A 15,061-nucleotide genomic window follows, 5' to 3' on the forward strand; every position below is an offset into this window, starting at 1 on the left:
AGTTGCAGAAATATGTTTCTAGACTGGCCTAAACAGAGGTTGCCCTTCTTTTGGTATAACTAATGTACAAGGTGTTCTCTGACCTATTTTCTAAGATAAGTGATATCAGTGAAGTTGTTTGTAAGCATGGGAATTTTATGATTACAAAGTCTTCTTCCAGTAGGGTAACAGTTGATTGTAAAGTAAAATAAATGTTGGCTCTTTTATTGCATCACAAAAAAAAAAAAGTTCCCCAAGTTAAAGACTTGCTAGCTACACACTTTTCAGCAATATTTTTTCATTGTCATTGTTAAGGTCTTTTTCCTGATAATTAAGTAAACAGAATTAAAGACTTAAGATCTATAATATCTTTTCTTTTAAACCTCACTCCGAACATGAGCTCGCTCTTACTCTCTTACTCTCAGCGTACAAACCAACTCATTATTAGTCCTGAGCATGAAGAATAGTAGGAAAATGAAAACAATTTGATTAATACAGTCCACAGAACTCCTCACTTGTGGGAATGAATGGAGTAGAGTTGGTTAAGATCTGGCTGTGGTCACCTTAGCAATTTTTCAACCTGCCTGCTGATTTGAAAGAAATTTGATGTAAGAAAAGAACTTAGAAAGGTTTCTTGGAGTACTGTGTAAACAGGTTGCTTGATCGAAGTAGCAGGTTACAGTTCTCCATCAAGGAGAACAGCTGGTCATATCTTACCGTGTATCTAGAGTACACATGGAAAGAGAGCTTTCTATGCGGCCTGACCATGGTGGATTTTCAAACAAAACCTTCATAGATATGAAAGTCAGTTTCTCATGATGCAACACGAATCTGTAGATGAAGTTTGCCTTCTCATACATTAACCTATGGATTACATCTGTTTTTTAGCCTTTACTCAACTATTTGGGATTTTTATTTTTATGGATAAATACGTGCACATCATTAATACCACTGACTTTTAGAAAAAGCTATCAATACAGAACATTCTCCAGCTGATGCTACAGTGTTGAACAGAAAGGGAGAAACTGGGATTTCATTTCTGTCATCTTCTAGCTTCTCTCCATTCTATTTACAAACAGCTTCAGTAGTATATCTTTCTGTCCAGTGATTTTCTTAAATAGTTTTCCTTGAAGAAATTATTAGCTTTTAAAAATATGTCATTATTAAAATGCTCAGATAGTGCATATATTTAAATACAAATGCAGACTTTCAACTAAACAGAAACATTTTGCCTATTTGAAAGAACTGTTTGTATGTAACTGAGTGTCTTGGTATGGGATGGTTTTTTTTCCGTGGTGCATTTTGAAAGCAACATTGTATACAGTTTTTTGACAGTGTGTGATAAATCAGTGTTTCAATTGTGAGTTGTCAGCCTGAATTTGAAGTTTCCTATCTGGTTAAGTCAGCCACATATAATTATTTGGGGGAAAATATTGGCATGACATTCAAGGTGTTTTTGCTTACTCAATGCAAGGCTCATTAACATTTATTGCTCTAATCGCATATATTCCCTTTGGTTTCAACACTCCGAAGAAAATCTAATCAGTGATTAATAAGGCAAGAAAACATTCTGCATGATATTTTTGGAGAGTGAGGAGGGTAAGCAAAAGGAGAAGGGATTTCCTTCTGAAGCCAGGATAATTTTAGGAAAATATAAAACACTGTGAGCTCGTTTAGTATTATAGGACATAAATATGCATATACCCAGAAGGCTTGCATGCTAATCTTTGGGGTTGTCTTGGAAATGGAAATCTCTGTGCAGGTGGTGGGAGAGGAGGAGGGCGGAAGGGTTTTTCTGAGGAGGATCAGGACATGAGTCATAGCTCTTTTAAGGCCCATCGCTTCCTGGTTAGGGTGGATGTGGGAGGGTATTCCCTAGCCAGAACCTGAAAGCAACTTGTGTTGAAGGAGACAGCCAGTATCTATTTCAGCAGGATCCGGGGGAAGGTGACAGGGAGAATAAGAACACCCATTTCTTTTTATCATCTTAGCAGAGATTACCAATGCAGTTGGGACCTCCACAGTATTTACGGTAGGCATGTAGATAACTGCTTAAGTGCTTTTAATAACTCTCTGGAGGCTTCTCTGTCTCTCCATTGATTACCTAGGGACCCCAGGTTTCTGACGTAAAAGATGCTTTATTTGGATGTTACAGTAGGCTCTATGCACAGCTCTGAAGCTTTTTTGGCTGCCTAGCTGTAGGAAGAACACCCCCCATACAAATAACAAGGCAAAGACTTGAGTGGAAAAAAAAAGAAGTTAAACTTTTGTATGGAGATTTATAATTTTGTGGCTGCAAAGTGGGGGTGGAAGGCATTTTGTATAATTAGCAACAACTGAAAAGTTTGACGCTTACATTGTGGAAGACACAGTGCTGTGATGAGCGTGTGGAGTCTGTCTTGACAGGATCCCTGAACTCCAGTATCTGGATGTGAAAAACAAGATACAGTTGGATAAAATATGTTTACAGTATGACACAGTACAGATCTTAATATTTCTATTCCTGTTAATAAAAGAATGATGCTTTGCATCCACATCCTTGATTTGTCTTCTTACTGTTTAGAGTGATTAGATCTGTAAGTAGTAAGAACCTGCCATTATTCTCCTTCTTTCTCTCTCAGCAAGACGTGCTTTCCTCAGGTTTTTGTCCTGTCCAACGGAGGTGGTTGAACATTGTAGTCTCAACCAGAACAAAGGGCAGACCGGAGTTTTGGCTACTGATCTGTGCATTTGTCACAAATGCCAAGAGAATGGGAGGCAGAAGTTTCCATTGACACTTTTGAGCTGTGCTAACATTTTCTTCTCTTCTGTAGTCTGCTACTGAGCCACTAATGTGGATTCTAATATGATTCTGATCATCCTAATGTGGCTTCTGGAATTTAATGTTAGTACTTGTTGATTTAAAAACACTGCTGTTCTTAAACAGCCAATAGGCTGACTTGTCCTGAGCCCGTGACACTTTTTTCTGAATGACCAGTTCTGTAGTAAATACCCAAGGCCTGATGGTACTGTTCTTATGGTGCAGTCTTGATATTTTAGCAGGAGGTTTGGGGGGAAGGTTTGTTTTGTTTTGTTTTCCTTTTGATTGATTCCTAGAGAGTTTAAGTGTGGTTACTATCTGATTCAATTTATTTAGAAGTGTTGCATCTGTGTTCAACGTCTTCATGAATATCCTGGAGAAGGCAGCGTAAGGGAAATCTCAGAGTTTACAGAGTACCCCTAATCTGTTTGGGGTACTCTAATGTTGCTCTAGTTTCAGGGAACTCCAGAAGTAACTCACAAAATGCAAAAGTGTGATAGATAAGCTCTAATGTAGCTAAATGTAAGGTAATACATCAGAGGAGAAATAAACCAGCGCATGCCCACAGGATACTGAACTGAGCATGGGCAGTTACAGCTTGATAAAACCACTTTGAGTTTCCCTGCAATGAAATCATGAGTTCTGTATGCAACAGTAGCATCGCTTTCCTGCTGTGTATAACCTTCTTGTGCCCATATGTTGAGTACTGTGTGCAGCTTTGGTCTCCCCATCTCATGGATATAGGGGAGGTCAATAAGGACCAGAGAGTGGCATTGAAAATCATGGAACAGTTGCTTTTTGAGGAGACTGAAAGGGCTGAAGCTCTTCAGTCTGGAGGTGAGAAGGCTGAGGAGTATGGTTGAGGTTTACAAAGTTATGAAGGCAGTGGCCAAGGTGAATGTGTACCCTCACTCACCAAATGCCACACTGCTAGAAACTGGGACACTTAAGGAAGTTTGTAGGAGACTGAAAATGGATGCAACACTTCCTTATCTGTCTTTTGGAGAACTCTCAGGACGTTTTGTCATGGGGAGCAATGGAGACAGACAGCAGCAGAGGGTTCAAAAGGGTTTGAACAAGTTCCTGGAGAACAGGTCCATAAATTGATGCTAATAGGACTGGGCCTGTATGTACCTTCTAACATCCCTCTCACTTCCTTGGGCTCCACAGCTATCATTGGGGTAATGCCCTTCGGAGAACAACCGAGCTCCAGAATTTTCCCCTAATAACCTTGGCAGCTGTCACTGTCACACATACAATTTTGGGCTGGATGGATTATTTGTCTGATCTAACAGGGGTTTTTTAGTAGTCTATCACAAGCAAGATGATTGTATAATCCAGAGAGAAAATAAGAAGATATTTCCTTTTAAAATTTGGGCGATGAAACAAGAATTATAAATACCTATAATTACATATTTTATTATTTGAAGACTAGCATCATTTTATGAGATTGGTCAAAATGCCAAAAAGGATGTAAACCAGTAGTTTGTAAAGGGAGAAATTTAGAATAAAGCATGATCTATAATTCTTTCTTTTTTAAAATTCTTACAGCACTGGTTTGTAGAATGGCTTCTGTAAACTAAATGTTTTATCGGTTTGCTAGCCTTAGTTTCTATCAATTGTCTGTTTATGCTTTTAAGCTTTAAAACAAATAACCTGTCTTGGTTTATGCAGGCTTTACTGCATCTCTACCCATCCTTTCCTTGGGAAAGCCACGGGTCTTCTCTTGTATTAAGCTTAAAGTAAAGAGATTCTTCTTGGACGTTTTCTAACAATTTATAAATGCAATATAGGTAAAAATAGGATAAACTAATTGAATTGCTCTTAGTTTTATTATTTAGATCTTGCTGGTTTACCTAGAGGAAAGTGCATGAAGATAGTGCTCATGAAAGCAACAGCCGTATTACTTTGAAGCATGCATCAGAATAAGTGCTGTGGGATATGAACCGCTCTGAAAACAAACAAGCAGGATTCATGCAAAGGGTTACACACATGATTTCACTGTCCACGGTGACCACTCGATATGTACAACTAGAGGGATACTTAAATCTCCTGCTTTTTTTTAATCTAGTCTCTGAGTAGGGGCCACCACTTGCGTAACAAGTTAGTTGTGGTTGCATTATGAAGACAAGTGGACCTGTAGCCAAGACCAAAACATAACTGGAGAAAGAGGCACGGTTTGCAATTCTGGAATTCCGCTTTATAGAATAGAGCCTCTGCTACAAAAATAACTTGAAGTGAATGTTGAAGGAAACTAAGCAAGATTGAGGAGCCTGTTGTTGCAGAAAAGGACATCAATATAGTGAAACTGTTCTTGATCAATATTCTAATCGGTGCACTTATACATCCGTGTTTATACACTTCATAGAAGTGGTATGTCCTGATTCTCTTCACTGCAGAGAAAGTCGGAAGAGCACCAGAATCATGGCATTTATGGACAGGCTTGTGGCAGTCTGTCAATACTGATACGAAATGAAAAACCATTTACATAGTGAATAAAATAAAATTCTGGGGCTTCTTAATGTTGGAGTTTTCTTTTTTAATTTAATTTTTAGTGAATTTTTCTCTCTCGGAATGTGCTGGTAGTAAGGTCCAAGTGACAGTTCTAAGGCTAAGCAAAGAGTCCCTGATACTTACAGGGAACTGCTATCATGAAAATACCAACGAAGAAACACTAGCTAAAGACAAATCATTCACTGTCTAAGTACCTGCTGTCTGATTTGTCTCTCCTTGATGCCTGAAAATACTGAGTCTGCTGTGCATAAATAAATATTTAAAATATTTGTATTTAGATCAGTATTTTAGATCTTTTTCACTAAACCCCCACATAGCATAATTAACAGCCTCTGTGAACCAAATAAAGCTTCAACTTTTATCTTTGCATTAAATCAGAGGAAAAACTAGTAGCAGACTCAGCCTTGTGCCAGAGAGACTTCCTCTGTAAATATGAGGGCTTAGCAGACTTTCTTCAAGCGTTATCATCCGAATACCTAGTCAAAAAAGGTGATTCGTGTGCATTATTGATTTTTATTTATTTATTTATTTACAACCCACATGTCAAGATGTGGCCAAGAAGAGAAACAGATCATTTAACTTTTGGAATTTAGGTTAGCAGACCACCAATTTAATTTCAGATCGGTGTTCTAAAATAAAATGGAAAAAAATGTTTCATTTGGGCAATCGATGCAGAATAATGATAGGACAGTGTGTTGTGGAAAACGTGTATAAATTCGTGAAAATCCTGGCTGGGAAGCCCTACACTCTCCTCAGCCCATGTGGATAAAAAAAGAGCTGGGGTCTGTTCAAATCCAAACAGGCAAACAAAGCCATCATTCTTTATTATGCAAAGACACTTTTGCTACTTTTTCAAGTGTCCTGTTCACAAAGTATCAGCTCCAGTCAGTATATAAAACTATGCAATAAAATATCGAGGACTGCGTTTTAATTTGGGCTAGGGCAAATTTTGAACCATTAATTTATTTTTCAATTTCCTTCATTAAAGATAATATTAAACAGAGAATACAAGTTGCGTTTGGAGAATCCTTTGAAGTTCATCTTTTTAAAGATTGGATTATTCTTTCCCATTTGGGACATACCATTTTGACTAAAGTTGTCTGGCGAGTTTAATCAAGTTAGCTGTTGATAAAAGGCATTTAACTTGTTACAATTTCTCTAAAAGGTTAATAGCAGTCAAATATGAAAGATGATTGTTAGGGAAATGGTCGTTGTATAAAATTGCATTGTACATCCTCACATCACAGTGTAAAATAAACTTTCTTGTTAGAGATTTTCTCAGTAATGCATGATATGTATTTAATTCTTCAAACATCTTCTCACACACAGTGTTCACTAAGTGCAGTCAAAGTTTGACCTATGAATATATGCTTTACGTTAAGTTTTGAGTGAGCTTAATATCCTTTTTTAACAGTTCCCTTTACATATATTCTGATTGGCTTGAATACTATATGTGCTTCCTTTCCTGTTTATTTTTAGTGCTCATTGAAGGTTTTCCTGGGGTTTTTGGTATTGGTAGTCCCTGAATAAACTGAAATCTATTTGTGAGACAACTTCTTATCTGATAGTGAAAAGCTCTTCTATTGTTTTCAAAGCTTGAATGTGAGGAAATGCCATATGAAAGCCTCAGCTTTGAGTATTTTGTAAAGTGCCAAAGTGAATAGAATGCCATCCAATGGCAGATTGAAGAAAAAGTCCAAGATTTTAAAATTATGTAGTCACTTTTGGTTTTGTGAACTTTGAAAATTTTTTATTTCATTGAATTAATTAAAGTAATCTTGTTTTTAAGGTTTGGTTTGTTTTTAATATTTTTATGATAATCATTTTTAAACATCAATAATAAGTATAATTAATTAGTACAAAAAATAGTATATATTATATCTTCTGCCACCTTAATCAGTCATACGTATACAAGTCAACATTGAAATTACATAAGCAAGTCCAGAACTTTACAAAAAAACTTCAGAGACCAAAACCTCTCGCCATCTGAGATTGTGCGTGAAGTTTTTGACCTTCTGGGCTTGTATAGAGCTTGTAAGAAAATTTTGAGTGAGGAGTTATATCTAGTGGACTCCTTGAAGGTACTCAGGCACAGCTTTTGAAAACATTGATTATTTTATTTTATTTTATTTTATTTTATTTTATTTTATTTTATTTTATTTTATTTTATTTTATTTTATTTTATTTTATCCAACTGAAGCCACTGTAGAATATTTGATTCTTGACTGGCTTTGCTCTTCCTCTGCGTTATTATTGTTCTTAACAATATTGGCTACAGAGAAAGTGATATGCTAATTGCTTGCTCTGTTCATCTGTACACTCTCCATCCTAATTTTGATATTTATATTACTGTAACACTGTTGCTCTTCCCCCTTGCCCAAAATAGAGGAAAAAAAATGTAGTAGTCACTAGGAATTTGTATTAAAACAAATTAATTCAAACTGATATTTGAGTCTTTTGCTGGCACTGTGTTGCAGGAAATCCGAGCGATCAGCTTGGCCAGTTGTCTGAAAGGCAATCTTGTGCTCTGTCGGAGCAAAATCGAGAAGAGGAGGCTGTGAGGCTAATGGTGCATCGTGAAAAGTTGTTAGAACACCTCGTACGGGCTTTGGGCCTGGAAGCTTTTACAAGTCGACTCGCTGCAGACAGATTGAAAGTAGAAATGGTTTCAGTGGTTGCAGAGTTTGTCTTTTGACTTAGAATTAGCTGAAAATATGTATAGTGGTATTCCACAAGAAAAATAATTTCAAAAAGAGGTGCTTTTTCCTCCCCTTCATTTTAACCGTGAACGGATTTTCTCTCTCTGACATTCTTCCACATAGGTTTCAGTTAGAGCACGTGCAACATAGAAGCAAAATTTATTTCCCCATCTCTGAGTTTATTTGCCCAATCTAGCATTTTTTGTTGTTTATGTGTGTTGAGTGGGAAAAGGAGTGAGTTGGGAAGAGGGGAGAGGCAGATTTAGGAACTGAGTTTTTGAAGTTTTCTGCAGATTTCACAGGATTTCACCGTCACCCAGGCAGGGTCAGCCATCAGCGTAGCCATTTGTGTGGTACATGGTAGGGATTTTGCGGGGTGCAGACAACATGAGAGTGTTTTGTTGCCATTTTGTTAATCTGTTTTATGAATCTGAATTAATCCACTATAAAATCTATGCACAAGGAAGACAAAATATTTTAAAATTGAAGGTAAACAGCATGACTCCTCTGAAATAGAGGAGTGACTACATTTTCTTTCCTTTTACAGCTGTGTCTTTCTTGCTGTGAACCAGGAGGCAAAAGGTTTATGAGAAAGTCCAGTAGAAGCCATTTAGAAAGCTTCAGCCCTTTAATCAAATCTGTTTTTTTCCTCCTATAGGAAGTGGAAGCAATTTGCTTCTGTCACGACTTTGTTCTTCTAGACTTAAGTCTTATTGAATTGATGTCCAAAAGTGTCTGCTGCCGTAGACTAGAGTTGGGTGCTCTGTTCTCGGCCTGATTTGGAAGTTGTTGATCCTCCTACTTTTATATACGTAGCCGCTAATCTTGGTTCACAAGCTTGGGAAACTTCGGAAATCTCGGCAGGCTGTTTGTGTTCAGCACACGGCGGCTCCTTAATGCCACCGAGAATTGCAGACACCTTTAATCTCTTCCCAGTCTGTTCCTTTAGAGCAACTCCACCTGTGTAACGATGAGAATGGGAACAAATCCTGTTGGTCTCAGAGGCGGCGGGTCTGTCTGAAGCAAAACTCCTTTTTTTAGAGTCAGGGATAAGAGTATACAAGGACAACAGTCTGAAAAACACCGCTATTTGCATCTGCTGCCCTTACTGCCTGCGTGCTGCTTGCTTTGATTGACAGCCAAAATTGAGCACTAGGACTTCTCTGGCATTTGCTTTCTCTTCCAGCCTTGCTGCTGGATGCCATTAGTTACATCCAGAAATCCATACGTTGGGGTTTTTTTTGAGCATTACACAATCACAACACTTATAATCCAAGCCCTTTACCCCGTGTTGACATTTTTTGCCTTGGCTGTCAGGCCCTGCAGGTTACCTCATGTGGGCATCCACAAATAACCCGGCAGCTCAGCAGGGCCCAGACTTGGTTGCGTGTGGCGAAAAGTGGCTGTTAAAGAAAAAAATGACCATTGCTGTCACCCGGAGTGAAAAGACTTCGGATTTTGTGTGACAGAAATAAGAGCAAGTCTGAAGATACGCGAACTGTCAATTTCGTCATTAAACGTTGAGAAATTTATATTGCTATGGGCAGGTAGATGGAATTTCACGCTGACGTTACTGTGAATTAGAAAGCTGCAGGGAAGCTAATCGAACATTAATAAAATAGTCACTTGGAGGGACTATCAGTTAGTTGGAGCACTTGTGAGTGTAAAGAACAAAAACTTGCAGCAGGTCAGTACTCATCCGTACTCAAATTGGCCTTATTTCTTGGGCAAAGGCTACCTGACTGACTTTGTACGTAGAGGTGTGCACATGAGCGCCACGGGCTGTACCTCTTGGCAGCATTACTGCCTTTTATACCTTAAGTGGCTCTTGCACATTAACCAGATTTTTCGCCAGTGTACCCCTTTTTCTTTTGTACCAAAATGCACAAATAGTTTACATCCTTTTAAATAATATTCTTTTTTTAAAAAAGTTGTTATTTAAATAGCAATCAAAAAACATGCAGTCTTTCCAACCTTTTAAAATATGTAAGCGTCAATTCATTCAGATGTATTTCTGTTCTGTGCTGTTTAGGCACACAAATGAAACAACAGTTTGTCAAGCAAAATATCGTGCTATTGATCCAAATAGTGATTTTTAACTCTGATAAGCTTACAGTCTTTCGTAAATGAGCAAATAATCTGAGGAGCGTAGAGTCCATGCATATTGAAGACAGAGAGCAGCCCGACCTGAAGAGGAGTCTGAATGCTGAATCTGATTAGGCCTCTGGCGGCGGCTGTTTGCAGCCTGCTGCAAACTGCATTTTTCAAAGGTTTGTAACTTGTGCAGAGTTGAGCTGATTTTCACAGATGGGGCCCTGCTAAATTTCAGATCCTTACTTCAAAGCAAGATGGTGCTAGAGCTCTTTGACCAGATGGTCACCATTTTTCTTATTAGGGATAAAGCAGCGTATTGTCTTCCCCGGCCTTTTCAGAAGCAATGGACTGTTTTGGTTGAAACTGTTAAAGCAGAAATTTGGAGTAGAAAACTTCAGTCTGTCTTTTAGAAGTCGACACTTATATAAGCAACTGAAAACATCTTCTAGTAAGAATTGTTGGGCATCTTGCATATTGAGGACGTTCCCACTCCCTCTCTACTAATAAAGCAGTTTGTAATAAAAATGATTGCCCTTTTCAGAGTGAGAAAAAATAAAGGCAACTTCAAGCATTAATGAATAAAAACAGTTTTGAATTAATAGCTTGATGTCTAACGGTGGCATTTTTATTTTAGAAAGCTATCTTCATGTAACACCATTGGGAAAAAAAAAGATGATGAGCTACCACTTTTTTATTTTTAATAACAGTAGCTTCTTATTCACCCAAGCATAGTCATTCATAACTACTGATTTTTCTGAATAAGCTTTTAAAATCCAAATAATCATCTTTGCAAAAAGAAAGGGCACAAGTGACAAAGCTGTCTTATTCATACTCTTGCTCAGTTGGGAGTTTTCCCACTGAATTAGCTAGCCCTCGTAAGGGGAGTCAGTGTCTTTGGGTAGGTCTTACAAGTTTGGGGGCACAGATACATGGCATTTAGGGGAAACGTTGGTTTGTTTGGTCAGGACTGAAAACAGGTCTCTGGTGTCTGTAGGGTGTTCTGTAGTGAGGTCCCCTGCTGCTAAAATACTGACTAATTGGTTATGTGAGGTTTAAGCGACGTGAGGAGCATCTCTAGTGTTGGTGCAGTCAGTAAATAGCTATGATATAGCTTTAGTATAGCTAATACCACCGTTACAGAAAGCTGCAATGTTTTTATTAAATGGAATTTATATGTACCTTCTTTTAAAATAATCTCTAAAGCTGTATCTTTTTTTAAAAAACATGCCTTCATGTTTAAAGGTCGGAAGCATTGTGTGATGCTATGTAAATGCCCATTATTCTTTAAAAAAAACCCCAGCAACAAAAAAACCCTTTGCTTGATTTTTGTTTACAAATTAGTTATTTTTTATAACCAAATTTCAGTTGCAATACTGAGAAGAATCCAAGTTGCTATTCTGCAATGTTATATTTATATTAATTTCTGTGCATAGCATCATGTGCTTTTCTGGTTTTTCTTTACCAGTTTGAAAAGTACTGCCATGGTTTTCATGACTGTGTATTCCATAGGCGTCTTGGGTACAGGTTTGACCCACGAATAAGAAATTAAGGATAAGGGTACACTTAACGTTAACCCTTGTGACCACTTCCCACCCGTCCGGTGGGTTGTATCAAGTGTCTTCCCTATGTAAAAAAGCGGACACAACTCAAATTCCAAATGCCACCTGCGTTTTCAGAATCTACTCACTATTACTGCTGTTGTCACTTCAGATTCAGTAGACCTATAAAGTGTTATTGATTACACATTCATAATCGCTGACTGCTTTGCTTGCAAAGTTGGTTTTCATGCATTTTGTTGAATTTAGAATAAAACCAAGTAGAATGGCCTTGCATGGAACGTGATATCAAAGTTACTGTTTTTCTCATTGTCACTTCATTTTGCAAACTGCAACAATGCTAATATCACCAACTTAACTTCTTATTAGGACATCTGTGAATGACCTACCAGTCACTCTTACCTAGGCTCTTTTCTGTAAGTAGAGTGGCGTTCTGCAGTGTTTCAACCCTTCAGCTTCTTTCCATACTTTACGAAACATCATTACATACATACATAAACAAAACTATTAGAATGTGTGTTTCAAGAAGAAGGCTGAAGTTTAAAAATAAGTAAGTAGGGAAATCACATTTTTAGGTACGCGAGTACAAGCAGGTAATGGGAAGCAGTGCATAGTTATGGGGAAAAAATGTTAAGATTTACAAAAGCAAGTTACACCTTCATTAACTTCCATGATCATTTCATGTGTTTTTTAAGTGGAAAAATAACTAAATGTCAGTCTTTAAACAAAAGCGTTTGCCTCTTCAAATGAGTTAATAATAGAGGCAGTCACTTAAGTTGTGCCTTGACACAGGAAAAAGTTTTAGCTTCGTTCTGCTTTCCCACACCTTCCTTTTTGTAGAAATCAAAATTCAGTCATCAAAATTACCTTCAAGCAGATAATCTTAAAACATTTGCCTGCCGTGGCATATATTGTTAAAATAATATTGACCTTCTCTTAGCTCAAAAAGAAAACAAAATTGTTTTTCATATTAGACAGACTTTTGTACTGATTAAACAAAAATAATTGCAAAAATTACGTGGTTATGATACAAAGGAAAATAGAAGTTAGAAATATTCTTGGTGACAAGTTCAATAAGCGGCCTCTTACTCTGTTAAGAAATGGAAGAATACAAATTTGGGAATTTGTTTGAAATACTGTAATTGTTTTCTAAAAAACTAAAATATTTGCTTTCATCGAGAACGCTCTTGCCATTTATGCTCACAGTCAAACTAGGAGCAGATTTACAGACGTACTTAGCAGGAGGACCCTTCCAGTCTGCAACATGATCCGTCTTCTGCTCTTTAGTTTAAATTTGAGCCTCTTTTAGAGGTGCCATCAGGTTTTCTTCTCTTGCTTTCTGGTAGTCTGGATCAGTTCCTGCAAGCGTCTTGTGAGACGCCAGATTGCACAGGTGACAGATTGCATGTTCTGTCATCGCTTCCATGCTAGCAGTGGAAAACTTTTCATCCTTTAGCTAAATCTGGTCAGGTTTGCATAATGCTGTGATTGACCTGTAAGCACTGAATAGTGTATTTTTAATTATTCCTTTTTTAAAATTGGATTTTGAAAGAAAAAAATGCTTAATTTTCAAGAACATTTTGGTTCAGTAAGATCTACTGAATTTAGCTGAGGAGAATTGCAAAGGAGATGGTGTTATGTATTTAACCTGGTGCGCTGAATAATAGTCTTACTTAAAAAGCTTAGTTTAATGTAATCAATCATTTACCAAACTAATTGTGTGTTCTTTAGCTGAAGATGTCAATCAATTAGAGAACCAATTTTTGCTAGTTTACGTCCCTAATCAATTTAAGGTTTTTTTCGGAGAAGAGCAATTCAGGTACCCTTAAACCTTAGCCGCATAGTAAATGATACTAAGGGTCGTATTAGCATGTTGTTTCGTGCCTGTGGTTAACTCTAAGGACAGAGAGGGCCCTCCACTGGGACTCCGTCTTTGTCCTTGTTTGTCACCTATTCAGAAAAGAAGGCAAGTTGTGCCTGATCTTTTCTAGATCTTTCATGCTTCTTTCTCTTAACCAGCCGTGCAGGTCAGTCTGTTGAGGGGAAGCCCCACTTCATCTACACCACCACCACCTCCCTTAACAAGTAAACAGGTGAAGAATGAGTTGGGGAGTCTCTTTTCTGTTGAGACCCCACTGTTCTGTTGAGGTGAAGAGACGTGTCCTTCTCCTTTGCTTCCCTGATTGAAGTCAGATGTTTACTCCTGACTATTCCTTTGATATAAAAATATTGGAGGCTCAAAAATTGGATGTGCCTTGATGTGAGCAGTTGGCCAATAGTTGGGGAAAGAGCTATGTGAGTGAAATAATACCATACTTAGAAGGCATAGACACACAGATTTCTTTCCCTACACTTATATGTTCCTATACAGGAACGCATGGCAGCAAAGAACAGATTTCCTTGCAAACGTTTTCTAAGTCTGTCTGCCAGTCCAGTTTTCTGCTTCATGGAGAAATGTTTTCAGCTGCTATTTCCATAAGGAGGTAATGCTTCTTCTGTTTAGGCTGAGAATTAAAACCTCAAGGGAATGCTGGCTACCTTTTTAGAGACCCTGACTGCCATGGGTAGCTGGGGGCCATTACGTTTCTTTCATCTTGGTAAGACTCAAAGCCATGTATTTGCTTAGTGTTTCACTGATTTTAAGACGAAAAGTATGCATTTCGATTTTATTTTTAACTACATTATTTGCTATAAACTTAAAATGTAGTGCATATTTCTTACCGTTAACTTTATTTTTGTTCTCTATCCAAGTTGGATAATGGAGATGAGCAAGCAGCCCAGATCAGACGTGAACTAGATGGACGACTGCAACTGGCAGATCAAATGGCAAGGGTAAGTGGTTGCTGTCTTGTACCAAAAACATGTAAGGTGTTGAGTGGGACCGTACCTAGTGTGTCTTTCCGTTTTCTGATTCTAAAATGAAGAAGATCATTTGAAAACATACCAGTTTGGCAGATGAATTTCTTTCCGCTCCGGAGTGTATGTGTCAACAGGGGTAGGGAGAAAGCAAACCTTGCTTTTGGAAAGTCATATGCTCTGTGATCCTACCTCCCCTTCAGCGGCAAGTCCAGTGGTGAAACAAAGGGTATATTATTTGCACATTTAGGGTTATGTGTTTTGGAACTAAAATAAGTCATCTTTTATATACAGAAGTGCATTAAATGGCTAAGGGTGTAACCATAATGTTTATGTCTTACTACACGTTATATGTGACATACTTTTTAAGTGTATATAATATAGTGTACATTTATAGTTTAAGTCGAAGTTCATAATAGTTACATTAGTATTGCAAGTAACAAAACTATGAGTAAGTCTTGTAGGTCAAATTAGTGGTGATTGAGTAAATTATAAATTCTTTTTGTACATTTTAGAAAGCTAAGCCTATTTTTCTCTCTGTAGCTTGTATTTTATTTCAGTGG

General features: G+C 37.6%; 1 protein-coding gene across 12 annotated transcripts in view; it reads left to right on the forward strand.

Annotated features, from left to right (window-relative positions):
- CADPS2 (calcium dependent secretion activator 2) overlaps positions 1-15,061 on the forward strand; it is a 321,334-nt gene that overhangs the window by 118,163 nt on the left and 188,110 nt on the right. For all 12 annotated transcript variants that reach the window (XR_012588637.1, XR_012588624.1, XM_074597183.1 and 9 more), the window contains exon 4: positions 14,394-14,474. Coding sequence is in view for 10 of the 12 variants with exons in the window: in XM_074597183.1 (XP_074453284.1) it covers positions 14,394-14,474 (81 nt within the window). In the remaining 2 variants the exon portion in view is untranslated. The remainder of the gene's footprint in view (positions 1-14,393; positions 14,475-15,061) is intronic.

The sequence above is a fragment of the Larus michahellis genome, chromosome 1 (assembly GCF_964199755.1).
Source record: "Larus michahellis chromosome 1, bLarMic1.1, whole genome shotgun sequence".
Taxonomy (NCBI): domain Eukaryota; kingdom Metazoa; phylum Chordata; class Aves; order Charadriiformes; family Laridae; genus Larus; species Larus michahellis.